The sequence below is a fragment of the Peromyscus eremicus genome, chromosome 1 (assembly GCF_949786415.1).
Source record: "Peromyscus eremicus chromosome 1, PerEre_H2_v1, whole genome shotgun sequence".
Lineage (NCBI taxonomy): Eukaryota > Metazoa > Chordata > Mammalia > Rodentia > Cricetidae > Peromyscus > Peromyscus eremicus.
The window spans coordinates 15,845,427-15,872,208 of NC_081416.1; the positions used below are offsets into that span (position 1 = coordinate 15,845,427).

Sequence of the window (26,782 nt, forward strand, 5' to 3'; positions counted from 1 at the left end):
GCTCCTCGGGTGATTCTGGGCGGAGAACCCCTGGCCTAGCAGAGGCTCCTTTTGATGACTGTCCAGCAATGGCATGTGGGAGGTGCACAAAGGGAACTGTCGCCAGGTCTGATCACCCGGCAGTCTGCTGGACTGATTCGGTGGTGGTTTGGTTTGGTTTTTTAGGCTAGCTTTGAACTTGAGGCAATCCTGCCTCAGCCTTCCAAATCCTAGGATTACAGGCACAAACTGCCAGGTCTAGGTGAAATTAGCATATTTGTCCTAGTATCACTAGGAAAATGCTCTTGGAGTACTTTTCCTGCTTCCCAGCCCCCACCAATCCTGTCTGCCTGCTCCCCCCACACAGCACAGACCCAAGGAATAGGAATGACTGGCTTTACTTGCACTTCAATGAGACGGGCCTCTTTAGAGTTTAGAGGCCTGCTGGGCTTTGGGGAGCCTACAGCACAGAGACATGCTACTTCAAGCTGAAGCAGAGAGGCCTCTGAGAGAAACCACTAGGAGGAGGGGCAAGTGGCACTTTCAGTCAGCTTCACCTGAATGGGCAAAAGGAGTCACAGTGTCAGAAGTCCCTAAACCTACCAAGTGGCAAGCCCCTGCTGCAGGCCCGCAGCAGCTCCTTGGGCACCGCAGACAGCTCTACCCTTTCTGGTCCTCCTTCCTGCTTGCCCCACAGGAGTCACAGTCCCTGAGCACATACGGCTCAGCCCTTGCCCCAGCTGAGTCAGACGGGAAAGAAGGGCGGACCTCAGTGCCGCTCCTGGTTCTGCCCCAGGAGCTCCCCACACCATCTGTTCTCTGGGTGAAGAAGCAGGATGCTGGCCGGCGAGAGAGGCTCCTGCTGGGACCAGGGCACTGCCCTCAGCAGAGTGCCTGTGCCACACCTCTCACACCATCTTAATGTCCAGCGTATGGATGTGTGCCAGGTTCTGGCGCTGGGCCTTGACCACACGTAGGCGTCTCCCATGCAGCGTGAACTGGGACCAGGTGAGGAGCTGGAGCAGCGCACAGGTGATGGGCACCAGCACCAGCAGGTAGAAGCAGCCCTGGCGGAGGGTTGGAGCCTGCGCAGGGGCTGGGGCTGGGGGCTCGGGCCATGGCTGAACACTCCCCACGGAAGTCATTGGGGGCTGCTGGAAAAGGTCATGACCTAGGACAAGAGCACACAGAGGGAGCGTGGTCAGCCCCGCTGCCCCCAAAGTCCACAGAACGGCATCTCAAACAGTGTAAGTGTCCTAAACTACAGCTTAAAATTTTTTTAAACAGTGTCACTATTGGCTGGCCTCAATCTTGCAGTTTCCTGCCTTAGCCTTAACAAGTAGCTGGAATTGTAGCTATATGCCACAATTCCTAACTACTTATCTATATTTTAGTTTTAATTTTTTTTTTTTTTTTTGAAACTGGGTCTAAGTAATCCTGGTTGTTCTGGAACTTGCTATGTAGACCAAACTGGCCTTGAATTCACAGAATTCACTTCCTGCCTCTGCCTCTGAAGTGCTGGGATTAAAGGCAGGTGCCATCATGCCCAGCTTCTTCTTCTTCTTCTTCCTCCTTCTCCTGTCAGGGTATCTAGCCCAAGCTAGCCCTAAACTCATTATGTAGTCAAGGATGACACTGAGCTTCTGATCCCCCTGCCTCCACTTCCTGAGTGCTCGGGTTACAGGTGTACATCACCACAGCTGGTTTATGTGGCTCCAGGAGTCAAACTCCGGCTTCATGCATCCTAGGCAAGTGCTCTCCAGCTGAGCTATGTCCTGAGACAGTCTCATGCACCCTAGGTTGTTCTCGGAGTCAGTAGGGCGCTGAAGGTAACCTTGAACTCCCCATCCCCTGCTGTGTCCTGAATGCTGCAATTACAGGTGTGTATCATCTGGCTCGGCTCCTACCCTAGCTCTTTTTCTGTTTGTCTGCTTTGCTTTTGAGACAGGGTTTCTCTGTGTAGCCCTGGCTGACCTCGAACTCGCTATGCAGGCCAGGCTGGCCTCGAACTGTATCTCTTAATATCTGCCCCAAACCCATTTCTCACATTCTTCCCTTCTCATGAGTGACCCGGCATCTGTCAAGCATCTGTCAGTCCTCAGCTGTCACTCCTCACACCCGTCCTTATGTGTCGCCTCAGTTCCATAATGCATCCCACCTGCCACCTCCCTAGTCCAAGCCTCCATGGCCTCTGCCAGTCTCCTCAACATCTCCATGCTACTGACCACTCTGTCTGTATGTACTCCTCAGGGCAGTGACAGTGGACTTCAAGATGTCAATCAGATGATGACACTTGCCAGCCTATAACTCTCCAACTTCCTTAGGCACTGAAAATCCAATCCATATGCCACCCTCTCCACCCCTCTCACTGTCTAGAATTTTTTTTTTCAAGACAGTGTTTCTCTGTGTAGCCCAGGCTGTCCCGAACTCATTCTGTAGACCAGGTTGGCCTCAAACTCAGAGACCACCTGCCTCTGCCTCCTGAGTGCCGGGATTAAAGACTTAACCACCCTGCCCCTGTTTAGACAGCTAAGATTTTGCCTGTCTTACCATTGTCACCTCCCTTACACACGGGACCAACCTATATAGAGGTCTATGCTGATTTGTTGAATGAATCAATGAACTTAGGCAAAAATGGAGAGGTAGGTCACCAAGGGTTATCATCCCAAGGCAGCGCAGGCCTAGGCACAGCCCTCTGCCTCCCTCACTAGACCCAGGGCGGGTAGGACAAGGAGCCTCACCTGTGTAGAAGCAGAGAAGCCAGGTGCCCAGCAGTGGGGCAAAGGTCTGGCCAGGTTTGGTCACCAGAGCAACCATACCGAAGAGAAGCGCCGAGGCTGCCTGGGTCCGGTGGTTCAGCACCAGGTCCTCATCCACCAGGTCAGTGACCACCAGGGTCAGCAGCTTGCAGGTGCCCTCGGTGAAGACACGGTTGCTGCCCGTGGAGAGAGGAGCGAGCGGGTCAAGGGGGTGGGCACAGAGGTGTGGGGGCAAGGGTGGGCGGGGCATACCTGGCAATGAAGAAGCAAAGCAGGCCGGGGCGGTCTGGGCCAGCCAACAGCATGAGGAGGCTAAGGCCCAGCTTGAGCAGGAAGAGCCCCCGCACCACGGCATAGACACCCCAGCGCCGGCACAGGGGCAGGAAGTAGAGGTTGTTGAGATGAGGCGCAACATAGGAGATGCCTGGGGAGGGAAGAGGGCCCGCTTCTTCAGGAGCAATGCCACACAGCCTCTGCAGCGGCGCTTGGCAACCAACGTTGTAATAACCACTCAGTTTGCATTAACTGTATACCAACAGTGTCTTGCACTTTTCACACTTTATTATCATAGCTTAACTTTTATGTGTATGCATGTTTTGACTGCATGTATATCTGTGCAGAGGCCAGAAGAGGGCACTGGATTCCTTGGAATTGGGGTTACAGGCAGCTGTGAGACACCTTTTAGGAAAATGGGAATCAAACCCGGGTCCTCTGGAAGAGCAGCCAGTGTTCTTAACTGCTGAGCCACCTCTCCAGCCTGCTTTTCACACCTTCATTTTCACAAGCCCTTCAAGGTAGGTATTGTAGTCCCTTTATTTATGGGGGTTGACTCCAGTACCTTTCATGCACAGCAAAATCTGTGGATTTTCCAGACCTTTGTAAAAAACAGCATTGTATCTGCATAGGACTTACATACATACTCTCATATCTTTTATTTTGTTTTAGTTTTTGAATTTAGTGTCATGCAGCTCAAGATGGTCTTGAACTCCTGATCCTCCGGCCTTCATCTCCTGAGGGTTGGTTACAGTCCTAACCACCACACCCAGCTTTATTTTGTATTTTTACTTTATGTATTTGTTTTTGAGACAGGGTCTCTCCGTGTAGCCCTGGCTGTCCTGGAACTCTCTCTGTAGAGGAGGCTGGCCTCAAACTCACAGAGATCGGCCTGCCTCTGCCACACAAGTGCTAGGATTAAAGGTGTGGGCCATTACAGCCAACCTATTTTGTTTTATTTGCTTTTGTTTTGAGATAGGATCTCACTATGTGGCCCTGGATGGCCTAAAACTCATAATGTAGACCACACTGGCCTCAAACTCACAGAAATCAGCCTGCCTCTTCTTCCCGAGGGCTGGGATTAAAGGCCTGCACTGCCTTGCTCAACCTCTTTTTATTTTAATTTTAATTATTTTGACACAGGGTTCTCATGTAGCCCAGGCTAGCATCTATCTTGCTGTGTAGCTTAGGCTGACCTTGAACTTCTGATCCTCCTAACTGTACCTCCCAAGCACATCGATTATGGACATGTATCATCATGTCATGTTTCTATGGTTCTACCAACAAGGCCACACCCCCAACCCCTCTCATAGATTTTAAATTATCTCTTTTTTCTTCCTTTAAAACATTTTTTTGTTTGCTGAGGTTTTTAATTGTTACTGTTTATTGTTTTTGAGACCCAGGATGGTAACAAAGTCTCATCAATCCTTAGTTTCCATAGTGCTGAGATTATAAGTGTGTGCCATCAAGCCTGGCATAAGTGCCGTCGATTATTTATAATATTCAGTACCATGTAAACACTATGCAAATAGCTGTTACATTGTGTCATGTAAGAGACAAGGACAGAAGGACAGAAAAAGGCGGCAGGGTCAGTGAGATGGCTCAGCAGGTAATGGGCTTGCCACCAAGCCTCACAACCTGAGTTTGATCCCTGGGTCCCACATGGTGGAAGGAGAGAAGCAATTCCTGCAAGCTGTCCTCTGACCTCCAGATGTGCCCCATGGCAGGCAGGCACCCACACTCTCACCACACCCACAGTAAATAACAAACATGTAAAAATAAAGAAGACTACCCATGTTTAATGGAGACACACTTTTGTTCTCCTAATACTTTCCATCTATGATTGGCTGAATCCATGGATATGGAACACACCAGTATAGGGGCCACTGTACTATTGTTACCCTCCCTTTACAAGGAGGAGTGGGGGTGGGGAAGAAAGAAAGAAAAGGTGGGGCCTTTAATCCCAGCATCTGGGAGGCAGAGGCAGGCAGATCTCTGTGAGTTCGAGGCCAGCCTAGTCTACAGAGCTAGTTCCAGGATAGCCAAGGCTACACAGAGAAACAAAAAACAAAGAAAATGGTAGTAGCTCAGAAAGATTCAATAGCATACCCAAGTCCACTCAGCAAATGGTACACTGGCCACTGGCTGCATCACATTGCCTGTGGGTGTCACCATCACCGTGAGGACTGAGGTGAGGACCGAGGTGAGGACTATTAGACCTCCACCCAAGGAAAATGGAACTGGGGGCAGGATGTGCAAGCTGCTGGCCTGAGGTAGCACTTACCCAGCAGGAAGGAGCCTGTGGAGAGTGAGATGTGGTCCGACAGCAAGTGTTCCAGGAAGAGGGGGAAGAAGTTACTGTTGAAGTGGCAGTGAAATACCTACAGGACAGAATGGTGGGAGTTCACAGGGCCGCGGGCCAGCGGGGGCCAGCAGGAGCTAGCGGGGGTGGGGTCAGCAGGAGCTGAGGGGGGCCAGTGGGGGGCAACGGGGGGAGGGGGCAGCGGGAGCTGGGGGGGGCAGCGGGGGGGGCAACGGGGGGAGGGGGCAGCGGGAGCTGAGGGGGGCCAGTGGGGGGCAACGGGGGGAGGGGGCAGCGGGAGCTGGGGGGGCAGCGGGGGGGGGCAACGGGGGGAGGGGGCAGCGGGAGCTGAGGGGGGCCAGTGGGGGGCAACGGGGGGAGGGGGCAGCGGGAGCTGGGGGGGCAGCGGGGGGGGGCAGCAGGGGGAGGGGGGCTAGCGGGGGCCAGCGGGGGCTAGCAGCCCTGGACCTCTCCCCATGCCACCCAACATGGGACACACCAGAACAAACCTAAGAGGCATTCCTTGTGGCCTACCTAATTTTACTAAAAGTTTGAAGGCACGGTAAAATAGCAACTAGAACAATTTTTAAGTTTTCATGACATAAAAATAATGAATTAATTTATATATTTAAAATGTATTTAAACAAGCTGGGCAGTGGTGGCACACGCCTTTAATTCCTGCACTCAGGAGGCGGAGGCAGGCAGATCTCTGTGAGTTCAAGGCCAGCCTGGTCTACAGAGAGAGATCCAGGACAGGCACCAAAACTACACAGAGAAACCCTGTGTCAGAAAAAAAAAAAAAAAAAAAAAAGTATTTTGGGTAACTTGTATCTACCTATGTTTTAGATGGGGCATTCGATGTTTTAAAAAAGATTGCTGCAGGGGCTGGAGAGATGGCTCAGTGGTTAAGAGCACTGGCCGCTCTTCCAGAGGACCCAGGATCAATTCCCAGCACCTACATGGTAGCTTATAGCTTTCTTAACTCCAGTTCATTCTGGGGGACCTGACATCTTCTGGCCTCTTTGGGTACCAGGCACACACTTGTGCACAGATAGTTATGTAGCCAAAACACATAAAATAATAATTTTAAAAAAACAAAAGACTGTCACAGAGTCCCCATAAAGGGAATCTCAAAGAGCCAAGTAGGGTGGCTCACTCTTTTAATCTCAGCACTTGGGAGGCAGAGGCAGGTGGATCTCTGTGAGTTCAAGGCCAGCCTGGTCTATAGAATGAGTTCCAGGACAGACAGGGCTACACAGAGAAACTCTGTCTTGAAAAACGAAAAAAAGAAAAAAAAAAAGGGGGGGGGCTGTGGGATGGTTTTTCTGTATGCTGTGAATATGTGCTGCTACCATTGGTTAATAAAGAAACTGCTATGGCCTATAGCAAGACAGAACAGAGCCAGGCCGGTAATCCGAGCAGAGAGACAAGGAGAAGAAGGAGGAGTCAGAGGAGACTTTGAGGGCTGTCTGGGGAGCAAGGTGTAAGGAAGCCACATGGCAAAACATAGATTAATAGAAATGGGTTGAATTACGTTGGTAAGATCTAGTTAATGATAAGCCTGAGCCATAGGCCAAACAGTTTGTAATTAATATAAGCCTCTGTGTGTTTATTTAGGACTGAATGGCTGTGGGACAGGACGGGGCAGGGCAGAAACTTCCATTTATGGTGGTGGTGGTGGTGGGGGAAACAGAGAGAACCTCCCAATCTTCACATTATGGATGAAGACAGGACTGGCCTTGGAGAGAGGCTGAGACCTGCCAAAGATCTCATAGTGAGAGGCAGGGGTGGAGCTCAGTGGTGGAGTCATTACCTAACAATATACAAGGCCCTGGGCTCATCAGCTCTCAGCATTGTGGGGATGGGGGCAATGGTACAAGGTAGTAGTTAACACAGAGGTGCTAGAACCTAGGTCTCCTAAGGTCCCAGCCTTCCTACCATCAAACCTCAGGAAGGAGGGGTGAGGGAATGGCTCCCCATACCTGTACCAGGTCCATGCCCACGAACCACAGGAAGTTCTGATGGCGTGCCAGTTGCCGGAGGTACTGGCCCAAGGTGATGCCGCCTGCTTCCTCCCCACCCACCAGCAGCTCCTCTTCACATTCGCTGTGGGTAGAGGGGAGGAGACAGCAGGGGTTAGACCAGAGTGGGCCAGAGGACTGAGTGTTAAAAGTAGACTCTGACCCTAGGGAGCCAAGGCTAGTCACTTACCCGCCATCCATGACCAGGGCTGAGCACCCCCTGTCCCTCCTGGTGGCCTCAATCCGCTGCCTCAACAATTGTGTGGCCCCCAGAAAGCCCAGTCCAGAGCCGGCAGCTAGTACCACACAGAAGGCACGGAAGGAGGAGAAGTCCTCCTTGTTCCAAAAGGCGTAGGAGGCAAAGACGGACAAAGACCCAGCTGCGCTGAACAGGGAGCAGTAAAAGTTGAGGTGGGTACGGTCATGGGCTGAGAGGGCCAAGTCAGCCAGCAAGGCATGATGGTGGAGGTCCACGAGGGTCAGGAAGCCGTCATAAAGGCACAGGCACAGTAGGAACTGCAAGCCAGCCGGGGCCCAGGGCACCCAGAATGCCAGGAAGGACAGTGCCAGCAACGGCCCATGCCAGCTCAGAGCCCGGACCCGTGTCAGCACCACGTCTCTGGAGGAGAGCCCAGCTCCTGACCTGTCAGGGAGAAGAAGGTGTTAGGAGGTAACCTTTTGGCCTGAGCAGGCCCAATTTCCCCTAGCGGGGTCCAGGAAATGGGATGGAGGAATTCACACCAAGATACACCCCCAAGTCTCCAGCCCCTGACTTGAGACTTAAGAAGAACAACTTACGGTCATCCACCCTCTCCTCAGCCCATTGTCTGTCAGGCCTGATGACCAAAGGGCTGCGGGATAAAGATTCTCAGGGTCGGGGAGAGCAATGAGCCCACACAGGGAAGGGGAAGGGAGCCATTAAAAAACGGCAGGGTAAATATGTGGTACAGAGCCATGAGTAGCCACCCATGCCCCACTAGGGTCAACCCCTTCCCCTAGTTGAGCCATGCTCCGACCACAACTGGCGTCCCTTCCTTTTCCCACCCCAAATTTGAGCACTGGTCCTCCAGCTTGGGGATCATCAGGGTGGAAAGAGGCAGTATGACACCATCCCAAAGACACACACCGGGGCTGGGAGCTGAGGAACTGGCGGTCACTGAGCCAGCCGAAGAGGGGGTCGTTGAAGCTGTTCCAGAGGAGGAATACAGTCTGCAAGAAAAGAGAAATGGGGAGCTGGAGAGATGGCTCAGCGGTTAAGAGCACTGGCTGTTCTTTCAGAGGACCTGGGTTCAATTCCCAGCACCCACATGGCAGTTTACAACTGCCTGTGACTCTACCTCCTGGGGATCCGACACCGACAGACATACATGCAAGCAAAATATCAATGCACATAAAATAAATAAATCATTAAAAAAAGAAAAGAGAGATGGGAAGCTGAACTACACAAGGCTCCCCAGCTCTAGTCTTTCCCCAAAGAAGGCGGCAGCTTCCAGCAGGCAGGCTGGTCCACACTCCAAACCCAGTGACCCAGGGCAGCTTATAAGTGTATCCCACCTAAGGCAGTGGCCAGGGGTGCTACTAGAATTCTCCTGAAGAGTCATTAAGACTCCGCCAGCTTTTCTGGCTGAGTCTTGCTAAACACAGCCTGCCCGCAAAGCGCCTACCACTGGGACAGAACCCAGCTCCTTCTGTCCGCCTGGACACCTGATGCCCTAGTCTCCCACCGCCACTGGCTGCCCCATGGTTGGCCTACCTCTCCAATCCAGAAGGACACTTTGTTGATCTTATACACCGAGACAAAGGTGTCCACATAGTACAGCAGGAACACATTATGCAGGATGGAGGTGAAGAGGGCCAAGGAGCCATACACCACGGCTGTGGGCAGGCCCAACAGCCAGGCTCGGGGCCAGGCTAGCCCCATGGCTGCTGGCCACGCCTCAGCCCCAGGAGCACCGAGGAAGGCTCACGGACGTTGACAGTCTGACCATTCTTGTCTCTGGGGAAGAAGAAACCAGTTAGCAACAAGGATCGGCGCTGACTGTCTCTCTCTCAATCTAGCTATCCAAGTCCTTTAACTTCTAAGATAAAATAATCCATTCCAGGCTGGGGTCTGTAGCTCCATGGCTGCCTTCTAGTCCAGTGCCTGGGTTTAGTCCCTGACACTGAAAAACATTTTTTTTCCTAAACTCGTTTCCTTTGGGAGGGAATTTGCATGTAAAACGAAGCTGGGGAATTACTAATACAGTAGGGCAGAAACAATCTGAGCTAGAAGCCACCCCTCTGGAGTTACTCCAGGAAACTGAGATGGCCTATGGGAAGAGAAGGCGGGCATCCAAGCACTGGGCCAGCTCACATTATATATAGGGCTGGCTGCTCAGCACACTGTACAGCCTTCACTGTCTAGACATGACCACAGCGGGTTTAGGCAGTATGCTTACGGCATCAGTCAAGGTCAAAGGGAATCATTATGTGAAAGAACAGGTGGATTAAATGAAAAAGCCCATAGTAAATGGCACACTCCTCTAAGCCAGCACTAGGAAGGCTGAGACAGGAAGACCACTATGTCAGCCTGGGCTACATAGTCCAGGCCAGCCTTGGTTACAAGACGAAACCCTACTGAGAGAGGGGACAGTGTGTTCAATAAGTACATATTGCTATGATCATTATCCTTACAAAATTCCAAGAAACACTATTATGGTCTTATGGAACAACCCCAAATTAAAAAATGCTGAGGACCTTAGCCAATGTCATTTAGCAAAGGAGCAATAGATTTGAATCCAGACTTTATTCCCTTTTCTCATCAAATCCTATAAATTTTTCCCCTTTCTTGAATCCAGGTTTTTATCTGACGACAAAGCCTTTCTTTTGTTTTTCGTTTATACAGCAGGAACACATTGTATGTAGTCCTGGTTGCCCTGGAACTCGCTCTCTAGACCAGGCCGGCCTGCCTCTGCCTCCCAAGTGCTGGGGTTAAAGGGGTGTGCCACATTGCCTTTGTAATTGACCTCCAAAACCAGATTTCTGTGCACCACTGGAGAAAACGGGAAAAGCCAGTGAGAAGTCTGCTCTATAAAAACAGAATGTGGGGCTGGAGAGATGGCTCAGAGGTTAAGCGCACTGCCTGTTCTTCCAGAGGTCCTGAGTTCAATTCCCAGCAACCACATGGTGGCTCACAACCATCTATAATGAGATCTGATGCCTTCTTCTGGAGTGCAGGCATGCAAAAAAAATACTGTATACATAACAAATAAATAAATATTAAAAAAAAAAACAGAATGTGAGCGCAGCGGTGGTGGCACAGGCCTTTATTGGGAGTACACCACCACTCAGGAGGCAAAGGCAGGCGGATCTCTATGAGTTCAAGGCCAGCCTGATCTACAGAGCATCCAGGACAGCCAAGGCTAAACAGAGAAACCTTGTCTCAAAAAAAAAGAAGAAGAAGAAAATGTGAGAACAGGCAGGCTGGCTCATGCCTTTAATCCCAGCACTTGGGACAGATCTCTGTGAGTTTGAGGCCAGCCTTGTCTCCATAGTGAGTTCCAGGACAGTTAGGGCTACATTGTGAGACCCTATCTCAAAACAACAACAAAAGAACAAGCTATGGCTGACTGTGGTGGCATACGCCTTTGATCCCAGCACTTAGGAAGCAGAGGCAGGCCAATCTGGATGAGTTCCAGGCCAGCCTGGTCTACTTAGTGAGTTCCAGGCCAGCCAAGTTACATAGTGAAAACTGGTCTCAAAAGAAAGAAAAAAAAAGAACAAGATATACTCATACACTGATTCCAGAAATGCCACCTCAAGGAACTAACCCCAAGGGTTTATGTGTTGAGGTATGCACAGCAGCAACATTTATAAACAGCAAACAGCTGGACACAGTCCAGGGCTATAACTAAAGGGCAAGCTTGATTCTCTCCAAAACGGGCCACACATGGGCAATGCTGGCACTGGGCACAGAGACTTAAGAACAAGCATTATATGAGAGCGTATGGAAGGTGGAGGTGTAGCTCAGTGGTAGAGCATTAGTCTAGCATCTACAAGGCTCTGGGTTCTATCCCAGGCAAGGAGGTGGGGGATGAAAACCCACAAATATGACCTACTTGGATGCAACATCAGTTCATTTAAAACCAAATTAAGATGGAATCATACCAAATCTGTGTGGTTAGTCCATATTAAAATGAAAATTGAATATCAAGTGTGCTGGCTAGTTTTATGTCAATTTGACACAAACTAGAGTTAACTGAAATGAGAGAACCTCACTGAGAAAATGCCTCCTTAAGATCTGACTGTAGGCAAACCTGTAGGGCATTTTTGTAAATCGTGGAAGAAGGTGCAACCCATTGTGGATGGTGCTACCCCTGGGCTAGCGGTCCTAAGTTCTATAAGAAAGGAGGCTGAGCAAGCCATGGGGAGCAAGCCAGTAAGCAGCATCCCTCCATGGCCTCTGCATCAGCTCTTCTCTCCAGGTTCTCACTCTGAGTTCCTGTTCTGAGTTCCTTCAGTGATGGACTATGGCAATGGAAGCTTAAGCCACATCCACTCTTTCCTCCTCAACTTGCTTTTTGTCATGGTGTTTCATCACAGCAACAGTAACTCAAAACTAGCTGGGTGGTGGTGGCGCACACCTTTAATCCCAGCACTCAAGAGGCAGAGCCAGGTGGATCTCTGTGAGTTCAAGGCCAGCCTGGTCTACAGAGTTAGCTCCAGGACAGCAAGAGTTACACAGAGAAACTGGATGTGGAGTATTTGTACACTGTGTGAAGATGTATTTGCTGCAATTGGTGTGATAAAAAGCTGAACAGCCAATAGGTAGGCAAGAGATATAGGCAGGACTTCCAGGGAGAGAAAAAAAGAGGAAGAGAATCGAGGTGCTGGAGAGACAACATGGAGAGGAAACAGGAAGTGCAAGACGGAAGAGAGGTAAGGCCACATGATAGAATGTAGATTAATGTAAATGGGTTAATTTAAGTTTTAAGAGCTAGTTAGGAACAAGCCTAAGTTATAGGCTGAGCTTTCATAACTAATAGTAAGTCTTCATGTCATTATTTGGGAGCTGGATGGTGGGACAGAGAGAGACTCATCACATATAGCGTCCAATGTGAAGGCTTGAATATCCACATAGGGCCTGAGAAAGCAGTCTCTCGGGTAGGCTCTGCATACAGAGGTGTGGTTCTTTTAAGAGGCCCTGCTGTGCAGCAGAGCACTTGAGCAGCCAGCAAGCTAGGTAAAAATGTCTGCCGAATGGAATCATAGTGGACACAAGCAGTTTCCCAGAGCTGGGGCAGAGCATGAGGCTAGGCTCTCAGGGAACCCGGTGGGGCAGAGCCAGCGGCCAGAGCTGTGTAACAGCTGATGCGGACATTTAAGGTTTCTCTCTAGGTCACAGAATGCTGCAGGCATGTAGTAAAGCCGTCCAAACGGAGAAAACCTTTAAAAAGATACAGTAAAAAAAAAAAATGAGTATAGACAGTCATAGAAAAAAAATAGTTTAAAAATAATAAAAGTCTTTAAAGAGAGAGTAAAGTAATATTAAAAAAATAAGCCATGTAAAGATGGGAAATCCAGGTGTCTGGATCCTGTATGGGTTTTATTGACTGGGAATTTTTTAAATGCTAATGCACAAAAAACAATAGCTGCTGAAAGACACTGAGTTATGGAAACTGCTAAATTAAACCAACCTATATACTTTAAAAATGTCTTAACTTCAAAATGGAATTCAGAAAATATGTTGCATTGGGGGAGAGGTTATTCCTTTGTTTCCACAGGAAACAAAAAGTTATGATTCTCTTCAAAATTAATGAGATCAGATTTGATTGGTGGAGACCTCTGGAAAATCTTGATTATGGACATGAAAAAAGAAACCAAGAAAGACTACAGGACAGGTGATGTATATGCTGATCTCTCTACTATGGGAACAGCTCTGAGACTGGATGAGACATGATAAATCTTGTTGGCTACAGAGTCCTCATGGCTTATTATTACATGCCATCCTTTCATATGGCATGGATAGAGGTTTGGTTATACAGTCCAAACAAACATAAACAGATGCCTTTTACCTGCTCAAACATGAAACAAGAAAATCATCTTTAACTGACTTGTGCACATTCTATACTTGTATTAATGCAGATATATGTTACCTTTCAAAATTTGTGTTTTCAGGCTGGAGAGATGGCTCAGAGGTTAAGAGCACTGAGCACTGACTGCTCTTCCAGAGGTCCTGAGTTCAATTCCCAGCAACCACATGGTGGCTCACAACCATCTGTAATGAGATCTGGTGCCCTCTTCTGGCTTGCAGTCATACATGCTGTATACATAATAAATAAATAAATCTAAAAAAAAAAAAAAGTTGGTGTTTTCAGAAAAAAAAAGGGGGGGGGGGAACCAGACACCAATAAAGACAAGTAGCCCAGGAGATCCAGCCTTAGAATGCCTCTTTTGCATTTTCCTCAAAATTCTGAATCCAGAACAACTTCAAAGCTGCTAGCTGAGATGGTCCAACATCACCCACTACTCCAACCAGGACTTCAGATAAGCCCTGCACTTTCCCATCACACAGAGACTAAACAAAAAAAACAATACAGCTAGCTCTCCCAGGACTTGACCATTATCTCAATTTTCACAGGGTCCCATAAAGATGCTATTGCCCCCAGACAACAGGAAGCAGTCTAGATAAGAGCTGGGGTGGGTGGTTTTGGTCATTTGGTGGGTCATGGGTGTTTGTCATCATTTAGGGGGATTGGTTACAAGTTGTTATTGGTAATGGTCAAAAAAAAGAAGCTAAATTAAGGAGATTAGATTCAGGGATCTCTTTCTCAAGGGCAAAGTGGGGGGTGTAGTATAGAAATGATGAGATTAAAAGGGTAGATAGTTGAGTCTACTTTTAAACAGCCACTAGTCTCAAATATTTTACATTGTTATGTATTTTTGTATATTGATACAAACTTAAGGTTATTTTTGTTATACTGTATATATGTTTCTACTCTTGTTTAAGGTATTGTACCTATACAGCTAACTTAAAAATGTAATATAAAGTTCTAGTCCTTGAAAGCTATTATTATAAACCATTTAGGATAAGTAAGAAATACAGGTTAGTAGTTATCCATTGGCGCACGCCTTTAATCCCAGTGCTCGGGAGGCAGAGCCAGAGGCAGAGCCAGGTGGATCACTGTGAGTTCGAGGCCAGCCTGGACTACCAAGTGAGTTATAGGAAAGGCACAAAGCTACACAGAGAAACCCTGTCTCGAAAAAACCAAGAAAAAAAAAAAAAAAGAAAGAAAAAGAAATACAGGTTAGTAGTTATCCATAACAATCAAACTTGTAGTCATATAAGGTATGTTTTCAAGGTCAGAGATATAGTTTAGATAGATAGATGGTGTTCAAACACTTCAGAGACCTACAGAATATGACATTTAAGATGTTTAAATAACATAAAGCTTTTCACGACAGTGAGATGCATCTGTTCCTGGCAGCACCAATCTACATCAAAAAGGATGATGGGCATCAAAGATCCTCCATATGGAGTTTGTTTTCTTTGTGGCAAAAGTCAGCCACTGGGAACAAACTGCCCTTGCCTCAACTGCTGACAGTGTGCTGTCCAAATTGGACAAGCAGGACACAAAAGAAAGTGACTGTCAAACTTTGCCAAGACAAGGTGGGACAATCTTTCAAAACACCTACTTCACAGAAAAGTCTGTCAGATAGTCTAGGTCTGTAGGCTGAAGATGGATGCCCCAACATTACAGAGGAACCTTGGGTGATTGTCCAGGCAGCCAGCTGTGTCTGTCCTTCCTATAGTTTTGTAAGGTGTTTGCTCTGCAATTCCTGTTTACTTGGGTTATATTGTATCCTTCTCAGGTCTCTGATGGCTTATAGTTACAGTTTCCTTGTTACCAAATTCCGAAAAGGAACTTACATAAGAGATATAAAGTATATAAGGTTGAGAGACCTAAACACTTAGATTGTTTATCTGAGAAAATGTTTTTGAGGTCTAAAAAGATAGTTTTGTATTGGTAATACAAGTTAGGATAGAAAGTGAATTAGGTACAAAACTTTGGACTCACTAAGATTGGATAGATAATAGAGTACTTTCTCCAAGTTTGCCAAATACAAATGGACTGGACATTCTATTTTTTTTCTTTTTTGAGACAGGGTTTCTTTGTGTAACAGCCCTGGCTGTCTTGGAACTTGCTTCTGTAGACCAGCCTGGCCTCAAACTCACAGAGATCTGCCTGCTTCTGCCTTCCAAGTGCTGGGATTAAAGGCGTGTGCCACCACCGCCCAGCTGTGAATGTAATTCTTACCTGATAACTGTTCTTATCATATATTATAGTTTTACTATGTTAGAGTTAAAATCTTTCCTTTTGATTCAGACAAGAAGGGGGAAATGTGGGATAGTTCATACACTGTATAAAGATGTACTTGCAGTGATTGGTGTAATAAAAAGCTGAATAGTCAATAGCTAGACAGGAGTTATAGGCAAGATTTCCAGGGAGAGAAAAGAAGAGGAGGAGGAATCTAGGCACACCAGAGATGCTGGGAGACGTGGAGAGGAAACAGGAGGTGATGATGGAAGAGAGGTAAGGTCATGTGATAGAACATAGATTAATATAAATGGGTTAATTTAAGTCAGAAGAGCTAATTAGGAACAAACCTAAGCTATAGGCCAAGATTTCATAATTAATAAGTCACTGTGTCATTATTTGGGAGCTGGCTGGTGGGGCAGAGAAAGACTCGTTACAGAAACCCTGTCTTGAAAAACAAAATACAACAACAACAAAAAGCAACTCAAAGCTAATAATAATAGTAATCTAAAGTAAGACATCAAGAAACAATGGTCATGTGAGGACAAAGCCTGCAGTAATGTAGCCATGAGCCAAGGAATGCTGAGCATCATGAGTGGACTTCCAAAAGCTAGACAGAGAGGGAAGGGCTCTTCTCTAAGGCCTCCAGTAGAAGCATGACCCTGCTAGGCCCTTGAATGTGGACTTTTGCCCTCCAGCCATGAGAGAATACATGTTGCTTTAAGCCATCAGTTAGTATCATCTGTTATGGTAGCCTAATGCCACTGACGGGATTCTCAGAGAGCCTCCGATCTCTTCCCGAGACTGCATGGCGCAGAGGTTGCACATACCCTCCCCCACCAGTCACAGCCTGTTTGCCCTCTGCCCTCGTCCAACAGAAGGAACAATGTTTTCAAGGGTCTGTCCTTGCCCCAAGACCCAGCCTGCCACATCCCTAGCATGCCTGCAAGGTGTCTACAATGTAGCCTCTCCCAGCCCAGCCTCCCTTTCCTCTGACAAGCCTTTGTTCTTGCTGATTCTTTCTGCGGACAGGACCACCCAGGTCTGTACCTGCCATTCTTAGGAGCTGGCATGGAGCCCAGACTTCTCACAACTCCATTGGGACTACTGATGCAATACTGTAATCCCAGATACTCAGGAAGCTAAAGCAGGAGGACTGAGGCCAGCCTGGGCAACTGAGTGAGACCCTGTCCTAAAGAGTAATTTCTCACTTCTGCACTTGACTAGTCTAGGAATAAATAAATAATAAATAAATAAATAAATAAATAAATAAATAAATAGGAAAAAGAAGGCTGGATGGGCTAGCCAGGTGGTGGTGGTGCACACCTTTAATCCCAGCACTTAGGAGGCAGACGCAGGCAGATCTCTGAGTTCGGAGCCTGCCTGATCTACAGAGTGAGTTCCAGGACAGCCAGGGGTACACAAAGAAAACCTGTCTCAAATGCCAGGCATTGTGGTGCATGCCTTCAATTCTTTGGACTTGAAAGATGCAGGCAGATCTCTGAGTTCAGGGCCAGCCTGATCTACATAGTGAGATCCTGTTTCAACACACACACACACACACACACACACACACACACACACACACGTATACTTTTTTTTTTTTTCATGACAAGGTTTCTCTTTGTAGCCGTGGCCATCCTGGAGCTCACTTTGTAGACCAGGCTAGCCTCAAACTCAGAGATCCCAAGTACTGGGATTAAAGATATGTGCCACGACTGCCCAGCTCACTCACACATCCATATATATACACACACACAGCCCAGAAAATGTGGCTTCAGGACTTTTGGGAACATGAAACAAAATATCACCTCCATTACTATCTATAACTCAGGTCACTGTGGTGGTTTGAATAAAAATGGCCCTCATGGGCTCATAAGTTTGAATGCTTAGCCACCAGAGAGTAGGACAGTTTGAAAGGATTAAAAGGATTAGAAAGTGTGGCCTTGTTGGAGGAAGTGTGTCAGTGGGGATGGGCTTTGAGGGTTCAGACACCCAAGCCATGCCTAGGCTCTCCCTCTGCCTGTGCATCAGGCTGTAGCTCTCAGCTACTGCTCTAGCGCCTGCCTACAGGCACGGCTCCCTGCGGTGATGATGGACTAACCCTCTGGAACTGTAAGCAAACCTCAAAGGCTGTCTTTCATTAGAGCTGCTTTGGTCATGGTGTCTCTTCACAACAATAGAACAGTGACCAAGACAGTCACCTCACCCCTCTCAGAAGTCCTCTATTCAAATTCATAACCTTTGTCAAAGGCCACTCCTACTCAATGGCTTTTGTCACTGGAGAAGGAGAACCTCCCTGCTGAGGTCCGTAGTCTCCAAGTTGGCTCCCTAAACCCAGGCTGAGGTGAGGCTAGAAGAGCTCAAAGGGTGGTGAGATAGAAAGGGCATGGGTTTTGCCTCGAAAGGGGAAGGGTTCAAATCACTACTTCCTCCCACAGGTGGAATCTAGTCATTTACTTCTACTGAGCCTTGATTTCCTCATCTGCAAAATGGGGAAATAAGAGCAGTCTTTACAAGAATACAGCAAGCATTAAACTAATATTCAGGACACCGTGAGTACCACCCTAGGCACTAGGCAGATGCTAAAAAAGTAGCGTTTTCTTCCTTCAGACAGCGGACCTTTAGACCAGATGGCCTGGAACTCACAGACATGTCTGCCTCTACTCCCAAGTTCAACTTTTTCTTTTTTTTTTTTTTTTTGGTTTTTCGAGACAGGGTTTCTCTGTGTAGCTTTGCGCCTTTTCCTGGAACTCACTTGGTAGCCCAGGCTGGCCTCGAACTCACAGAGATCCGCCTGGCTCTGCCTCCCGAGTGCTGGGATTAAAGGCGTGCGCCACCACCGCCCGGCTCAACTTTTTCTTAAAGAGGATTGGGTCAGAGCCGGTGGAATATCCCAGGACTCAGGCTGCTTTCCGAAGTAAGGGAAGTGGGGAAAAACTTGGACACGGGAGGGAGTCAGAGAGGAAGCCTGCAAACAACACCCAGAAGAACTCCAGAGATGAACCCCCGTCACAGACCTCAGGTAGAGGCAGCGCTTTCCACACAGGTGAGGCAGCAGCCCTGGAGAGGAAAGGCTGGAGGAAGATGCTGTGGCGAGTCCTTTCCAGCCTGTTTCTCCTCCAGATTCCGCTCCTCCAACAGCAAGCAAACAGCCTCCCTCCTCCGGTCTTCCCACCCTCCGCCCACTTCACGAGAGACCAGAGGCCCCACCATGGCTAGCACGGAGCCCACATTGTTCTAGGTGCATAAGCTGTATATCCTGTGACCTGTGACCTGTAACCGGACTCACCAGTCCCTCCCATACTTCACCTTGCACCAGAGCTGGAGGCCTGGCCTGGGAACAGCCTACTTGGTGGCCTTGGGCCAGCTACTCCCTCTCCCTGAGCCAGTGGGGAAGTTAATACCAACTCTCTTCAAGTGGGGTTTAAATGCAAAAGGAACAGAAAGCACCAAAGCATGGAGCCTGGGACACAGGACTCTCCATAAACAATAACTCCCACGGGTTTCATGTTTCATGACCTTCAAAAATCAGCTGGGGTTGGGGGACATGGCTTAGAGTGTAAATGCACTTGTCCAAGTGCAAGACCTGCTCTCGATCCATGGAACCAACGTAAAAATGGAAGGTGAGGTGCTGGAGGGATGGCTCACTAGGAGCATTATTGTTCCTGTACAGGACCCATGTTCAGTTCTGGGCACCCACATGGCAGCTCACAACCATCTGTAATTCCAGTTCCAGGAGATCTACTGCCTTATGACCTCCACGGATTCCTGCATGCAGATGATGCATACACACACTCAGGCAACACACATACAACTGAATAAATCTTTTTTTAAGGGGATGGGCAGTTTTGAGACAGGATTTCTCTGCATAACAGCCATGGCTATCCTGGAACTTACTCTGTAGACCAAGTCACAGAGCTCCACCTGCCTCTGCCTCCAGAGTGCTGGGATTAAAAACATGCGCCACCACCACTTGGCTAAATAAATCTTAACAACAACAACAACAACAACAACAACAAGAAAATGTTCTTGGGGCCAGGCATGGTGGCATACACCTCCCCCCCACACTCCACCCCTGAGACAGGGTTTCTCTGGGTATCCCTGGCTAGCCTGGAACTCCCTCTGTCGACCAGGCTGGCCTCAAAATCACATAGATCTGCCTGCCTCTGCTTCCTGAGTGCTGGGATTAAAGGCGTGCGCCCCCACGTCCAGACTGTGGCATACATCTTTAATCTCAGCACTCAGTAGACAATTCAGGTAGATCTCTGTGAGTTTAAGACCAGTCTGGTCTACATAGTAAGTTTCAGGCTAGCCTGCATTACATGGTGAGATCTTGACAATGGAAGGCAATGACCAACACTTGAGGTTGTCCCCTGACTTGTACACATTCACTGTGACCCATGAATGCATACCCTTAAATGCAAACATGTATACACACAGAGATATCATGTATATAATGTTTTCTTTACAAAATCAGTTAGGGACCCCTCTGACAAATATATAACTAAAGTCTTTTTGTTTGTTTATTTGAGGTAGGGTTTCACTATGTATCCTGTGCTGACCTGAAACTCCTTAGGTAGACCAGGCTGGCCTCAAACTTGTGGCAATCCTCCTGCCTCAGCCTCGCCTGTGCTAGAACTACAGGTGTATGCCTCCACACACAGCTCTGTTACCATTGCAGTATTCAATATGGACGCCTCTCACGGCCTGCAACATCCCAGTCTTCCCCATGCATCATTCTCCAAACTCTTTTTTAATGCCACCTCCACACGTTGATTCATGCGGTCCCCTCCATCCCCAAATCCCTGGATGTGACTGTGTGCTGGCTCTTAGCACTTAGGACAGGTCTGGCTTCCATATCCACTGTTGTGAATCCTTCATAGTGCAGTTACTATTCCCATCTACACTTTATAGACGCAACTAAGACTCTGAAGGTTAAATAATCAGCCCGCAGTCACAAGCTATGAAGTGCTGGAGCCAAGGTTCAAAATTGGTTTTGACTACAGATCTCGGTACTTCTCACGTCACCCTACACCCCCTTCCACAGTCAAATCCTGTTCAGTCAGTGCTCAGGCCAGGGTCATCATCTCCAGGCTCAGTCAGGTATTGTCTACCTGCTCAAGTACCTCTGCTTCCTTATCTCCCTCGAGCCCACAAGCTCCTTAAGAGCAAGGCCAGGCCAGTCCCACTGCGGTCCTTCCAAGCTCCTGTACCACACAGCAAGTGCTCAATTAATGCCTGCTTAGTCCATTGTCCTGTGCCTTAGAAAGGACAGTCATTGGAAAACTCCCAGAGCCCACACCGGGTGTTCTGATTGGCTGTGGGAGAGGAAAGAACAGTAGCAACCCGGAAACTGTATTGTCCCTCTGAGTGAACCGTGGAGCAGATGTAGAGGAGATAAAACAGCCAAGAGTAACATTGTTTACACTTTCTCCAAGGACACAGCACCATGCTAAGAGAATACCGGCAGAGCATGGTCCAGGCAGTAAAAGGGGCAACCTTTTACTAGAAGGCGTTTCTTTCCTAAGCCTCCAACACAATTTTATCAAGATGGAGGGGTAGGAGACCACAGAAGCATTTCTGTTTTAGGAGCCCTCCGGCAACTTGCAAAATCTCTCCCTTAGCAGTTCACTCTCCAAGGTTCCTGGGAGATAAAGAACAGGAAAGACTAGCAACTTCCAGCAAGCCCTGGTGAGCCTAAGTACGGGCTGCTGATGGACCTGGGGGAGGAAACCAAGACCGCAGGCTGGGCATGGAAAGTAGACCATCACAAGGTGGGTGGGTGTGGCTTCCCGCTCCCTCCTTAAAGACCCCTCTGTAGAGACCACAGTGGGGGAAAGCTACTAAGTAACTTGCAGTACTAGGTCAAGGCTGAACATTACTACCAACTGGCCATCGGAGTTTATCTCACATCTGTGGAGGGAGCAAACCTATTTTCTGCCTGGTTTTTTGTTTTGTTGTTTTTTTTTTGGGGGGGGGGTTATCAAATGAACAGGTGGAAGTTCAAATCGTAATAGAAAAGCAAATATAAGGCGCGTCATTCTCTCAGCAAGCAGCTGACTGGACGGTTGGCTCTGTCTCCTTGTTTCACACTGTTCTGTCTCTTCACAGCCCGCTGTAGCCCGAGGAGAGCTGTGGCAGGGCCCTGTTCTCTCCCGCAAACTAACAGGTTGCCTTCCCCCATTGCGCGAGGGACTTCCTCCCTCCTTCACAGGATTCTATGGTGGCACGAAAATGTCACCGATTCATCTCAGAATCACAGGCCACTTCTTAAGTCCCTGAGGAATTGGGAATCAACGGAGGAGCTTTTTACTCAGAAACATGTGTAGTGGTTTTCATTACGTTTGCACATTAAAAACCACTTGATTTTAACTCTCAAGAACCCAGGCTCAGGCCTCATCCAGGCCACTAAATTGGAGTCTCTGGACATGATGCCCAGCATAATTTTTTCAAGCTTCCCAAGCGGCTCTACTGTGCCACCAGGGTTAAGGGCCATCAGGTCAATGGGTAGATCCCGGCCTGAACCACCGCATCCACGAACTCACATTCCTCTGGGGGCAATCTGGACACCGCACCCCCTTTCCTTACCCCAACAGAGCCCTTCTGCAGGGATTCTGCGCTTGCCCCTTGAACCGAACTCCTCCTGACCCCAGAATTTTCCCATCCACACTCTGACACCGCAAGGAACCCCGCAAACTGTCCCAGTGACTCTCACACCGCAAACCGTTCCCGACCCACCCTCGGGCTTGTCGTCTGTAGCAGATCAGCCCCCGAGTCTGGCCGGTTCCTGACCCCTCGCCCGGGCCGCGGGCCAGCAGCTCACCGCAATCCTGGCAGGGGATGCCTAATTCCGCGGCTGCGGGGAGCCAGGTGCCAGCCAGTGCGCCTGCGCGCTAGCAGCCTCGGGCTTCCCGGGTCTCTCCCTCCGCCCCTTGCCAGCGATTGGCTCCGCACTGCTCTCCAGATCGCAGCTCGGGCAGGTGACCGCGCCTGAGGCTGTCGCTGCCATGTTTGTCATGGGCTCTTGCCCTTAGGGACCCAAAAGAAAATGGGCATCAGCAAACAGGTTGCCTGGACTCCTGACCGACTTATCCCTTCTCTTTTACCTGCCATTTCAGCTCAAATAAAAAGTTTCTCGGGCTGGAGAGATGGCTCAGTGGTTAAGAACTCTGGCTGCTCTTTCAGAGAGGACCAAGGTTCAGATCCCAGCACCCACATGGCTGCTCACAACTGTCTGTAATTCCAGTTCCAGAGGGTCTAACACCCTCCCACAGGCATACATGCAGGCAAAATACCAATACACATAAAATTAATAAATAAGTAATTAAAAAAAAGTTTCTCTTGGGGACGCTCTCCTCCCCTTCCCTGGGATAAGCGTTTAGCACTGCCTTAACGCCCAGCCGAGTCATGACCAGGGACTATCTAAGGCTGGATTGTGAGCCCTGTGAGGAATCAGATCACGGAAGCCAGGGGGTATTAGACACAGGCACTGGGCCGCCAGCCCACAACCATGCAGCCTGACCTCTTTGTAGTGGTAGTAATAAGAATTAGAAAAGGATTCTCAATGGCAACGAAAGCCGGAGCTCTAGGAACACTGGCCAGCGATCCATGCTGGTTTGCTTCTGCCGCTGGAACCACTCCAACTGCTTCAGCTTCACGCCTGGGACCTTCACTAACCAGATCCAAGCAGCCTTCAGGGAGCCACGGCTTCCAGTGGTGACTGGTCCCAGAGCTGACCGCCAGCCCTCTTATGTCAACCCGCCCACTATGGCTCTGTGTGATGCACCCTCCTCTGCTCAGCATTATCATCCCAGGCAACAAGGGAGCTCATTCAGTGGGTCTGATGTGGGATGCGTGGCACTGTCTCCTGTGAGCACCCATAGGAAGTTAAGCCTGATCTTTACTTCTACAGAGACCAGAGGAGATCGAGAAGGGAGAGCAGGCTGCCACGGAGAAGACTGTGACCACGGAGGAATTTCAGGGCTAATGGACGCTTCAGCTCCTCAGTTCACTGCCGCTCAGCCTGAGGGGGCAGACTGGTCTGAGGGTGTGCGGGTGCCCTCTGTACCCACCCAGCATGCCCAGCTCTAACTTTAAACACATTTTTTCGATGTATTGTATTATTGTGTGAGTGTACCATGCCCCTACCTAGAGCCCACAGAAGACAGAAGAGGGTGTCAGATCTCCTAGGACTGCAATTACAGACGTTGTAAGCCACCATGTGGGTGCCTCGCTTAGCAAAGGGCTTTTTTTTATTGTTTTCCAATTTACACCTTTTAGTGAGTTAATTTCTTGTAGTTTTGCAGCCTGTCCTCAAGCTCACTCTGTAGACCCGAACGAGCTCTCAAACTCACAGAGATCCGCCTGACTCTGCCTCTCGAGCGTGTGCTGGGATTAAAGGCATGCGCCACCACAATGTATACAGTATTCTGCCTGGATATATGCCTGCAGGCCAGAAGAGGGAGGCAGATTTCACTACAGATGGTTGTGAGCTACCATGTGGTTGCTGGGAATTGAACTCAGGACCTCTGAAGAGGAGCCAGTGCTCTTAACCTCTGAGCCATCTCTCCAGCCCCCAGTGCACACTTTCACTTCAAAGGAAACCTTGAGTCTGTCTTTAACCATCTTGGAGAGGGGGGACAAGACCAGCTTTGAAAAGTGACCCAGCAGCAATGACCTTGAGTCCTTCCCGGCCCATGAATGTAGGCAATGAGATAGATCAGTGGCTGCGATGCTGGAGGCCAAATCCCCTGCCAGACTCCTTCAGTCCTTGAACCTAAGAGAAATGGCACACAAGTAGTGTCCTGAAATTATCTCCGAGGCCTCCCACCTCCCCGTTCTAGGCTCTACTGTTATGAAGGCAGGGGCGGGTTTGGGGCGGGTTCGGACCGAGGTACACCCAGGCTGGTGAGGCGCCCATGCAGACGTGGTGGCGTGGCCCGGTGGAAAGTTACTCACACTATGCAGGCATGGCATCCACGTGGAAAGTTTTATTAAGTGTGTGTGTGGGGGGGGAATAGAGAGAAAGAGGGAGGGAGAGGGAAAGAGAGAGAAAAGGAGAGAAAGGAAAGCAGAGGTGCGCACAGCCTCATGAAGAGAGAGAGAGGGAAAGGGAAGGAGGGGAGGGTTTTTCCCTTTTAAAGGGGTCTTTACGTCGGGACGCAGGGTGGGTCCCCAAGGGGCGGGCCAGAATGCCAACATCTACCATGTTCTATTCTCCAAGAGCTCTTCATTCTTGTTTATTAGGGCATTTTTCTCAGGGCTTTGACTGCCCATTAGTGAGGCTTAAGGTTCCCTGAGCAAAAACTACTAAGGATGCTGTGTTTTCAAGTGTTTCACAAGATGCTGAGAGGAAATACCGAGAATATATCGCTGGGGCTGGGGGTGGGAGACGGGACATGACACGACCTTTAAACCAGTTTAAACAAAAAGGAATTTATTGGTCTGGGTAACTGTGAGACTGTGATTCATACACCATTATCAAAATGCAAGCTTGCTCTGTCTCTTCATTTCTTCTGAGTCCACATTCAGTGACTGAATCCCCCACCCCACCCCAAATCCCAACCCTGCAATCCTTTCAGATTTCTGTCTTGGGGAAAGAAAATGTTTCCTTCCGCCAGACAAGAGTACAGGGTGCTGGAGAGATGGCTCAACAGTTAAGAGTGTGTGTAGGTGGACTTTCCTGTCCCAACTGCCTTCTCCCAAACAACTGACTTGGAGACTTAACATAAGTTATAAATGCTCGGCCGATAGCTCAGGCTTGTTACTAACTCTTCCATTTAAATTAACCCATATTTCTTTTTTTTTTAAATGTTTAAGTTTTTTTTTTAAGATTTATTTATTTATTATGTATACAGTGCTCTGCCTGCATAAATCCCTGCAGGCCAGAAGAGGGCACCAGATCTCATTACAGATGGTTGTGAGCCACCATGTGGTTGCTGGGAATTGAACTCAGGACCTCTGGAAGACCAGCCAGTGCTTTTAACCGCTGAGCCATCTCTCCAGCCCTAACCCATATTTCTTATCTATGCTTTGCCATGTGGCTCATGGCTTATTACCTCATTTTTTTTTTTTTTTGGTTTTTTCGAGACAGGGTTTCTCCGTGTAGCTTTCCACCTTTCCTAGAACTCACTTTGGAGACCAGGCTGGCCTCGAACTCACAGAGTCCGCCTGCCTCTGCCTCCCGAATGCTGGGATTAAAGGCGTGTGCCACCACTGCCCAGCGTTACCTCATTTTCTGCAGTCCTGCTTCCTCAGTGGCTGGCTGGCATCTCCTCTGACCCCGCCCCTCCCATCATTCTCCTAGTTTGGTTGTCCTGCCTATACTTCCTGCTTGGTTACTGGCCAATCAGTTTTTTATTAAACCAGTGAGAGCAATACATATTTACAGTATAGAGGGTTATTTCATGGCAAATGTGTGCTTCAGCTGAGCATAGTAGCATACACCTTTAGTCCCAACACTGAGTTTGAGGACAGCCTGGTCTACAGAGAGAGTTCCAGGACAGCCAGAGCTACAGAGAACCCTATCTCAAAAAAGAAGAAAAAAAAAAAAAAGGTGCACTATGCTGCTCTTTCAGAGGACCTATGTTCAGTTCCTACTACCCATGACAGGGAGCTCACAAGTGCCTGTAACCTCAGATCCAGGGAATCTGTCACCTTTTTCTGGCCTCCATAGCCACCTGTACTCACGTGGATATATCCTTCCACACACATATCCATATAATAATAAAAAAAAAATCTGCTGGGCATGATAGTGCACGCCTTTAATCCCAGCACTCAGGAGGCAGAGGCAGGCAGATCTCTTGTGAGTTCAAGGTTGGCCTGGTCTAGAATGAGTTCTAGAACAGTCAGAGCTGTTGTGAGATATTTATTATGCTGTGTAAAGATATGTCACTATGATTGGTTTAATAAAAAGCTAAATAGCCAATAGTTAGACATGTATAGCAGGGACTTCTAGACAGAGAGCTCTGGCAAGAAGAAAGGCAGAGTCACCAGCCAGACAAGTAGAAAGCAGGATGGACAAAACGGAGATGAGGTGATGAGCACGTGGAAGAACATAGATTTAAAAATACGGGTTAATTTAAGTTATAAGAGCTAGTTAGAAACAAGCCTAAGCTAAGGCCGAGCTTTCATAATCTCTGTGTCTTT

General features: G+C 48.6%; 1 protein-coding gene across 2 annotated transcripts; it reads right to left on the reverse strand.

Moving 5' to 3' along the window:
• Positions 1 to 361: 361 nt before the first annotated feature.
• Mfsd13a (major facilitator superfamily domain containing 13A) lies at positions 362 to 22,541 on the reverse strand. 2 transcript variants are annotated; one of them, XM_059257042.1, is made up of 9 exons: positions 22,458 to 22,541; positions 9,088 to 9,330; positions 8,461 to 8,543; positions 7,525 to 7,977; positions 7,296 to 7,419; positions 5,296 to 5,392; positions 2,991 to 3,162; positions 2,721 to 2,914; positions 362 to 1,150 (listed from the first exon to the last, which is right to left on the reverse strand). In XM_059257042.1, the coding sequence occupies exons 2-9, from the start codon at positions 9,253 to 9,255 to the stop codon at positions 888 to 890; spliced, it is 1,554 nt and encodes a 517-aa protein (XP_059113025.1). In that variant the 5' UTR covers positions 9,256 to 9,330; positions 22,458 to 22,541; the 3' UTR covers positions 362 to 887. The 2 variants fall into 2 exon arrangements, with proteins under 2 accessions (XP_059113025.1, XP_059113021.1); XM_059257038.1 differs by having other exon boundaries at positions 22,373 to 22,534.
• Between the last annotated feature and the right edge of the window lie 4,241 nt (positions 22,542 to 26,782).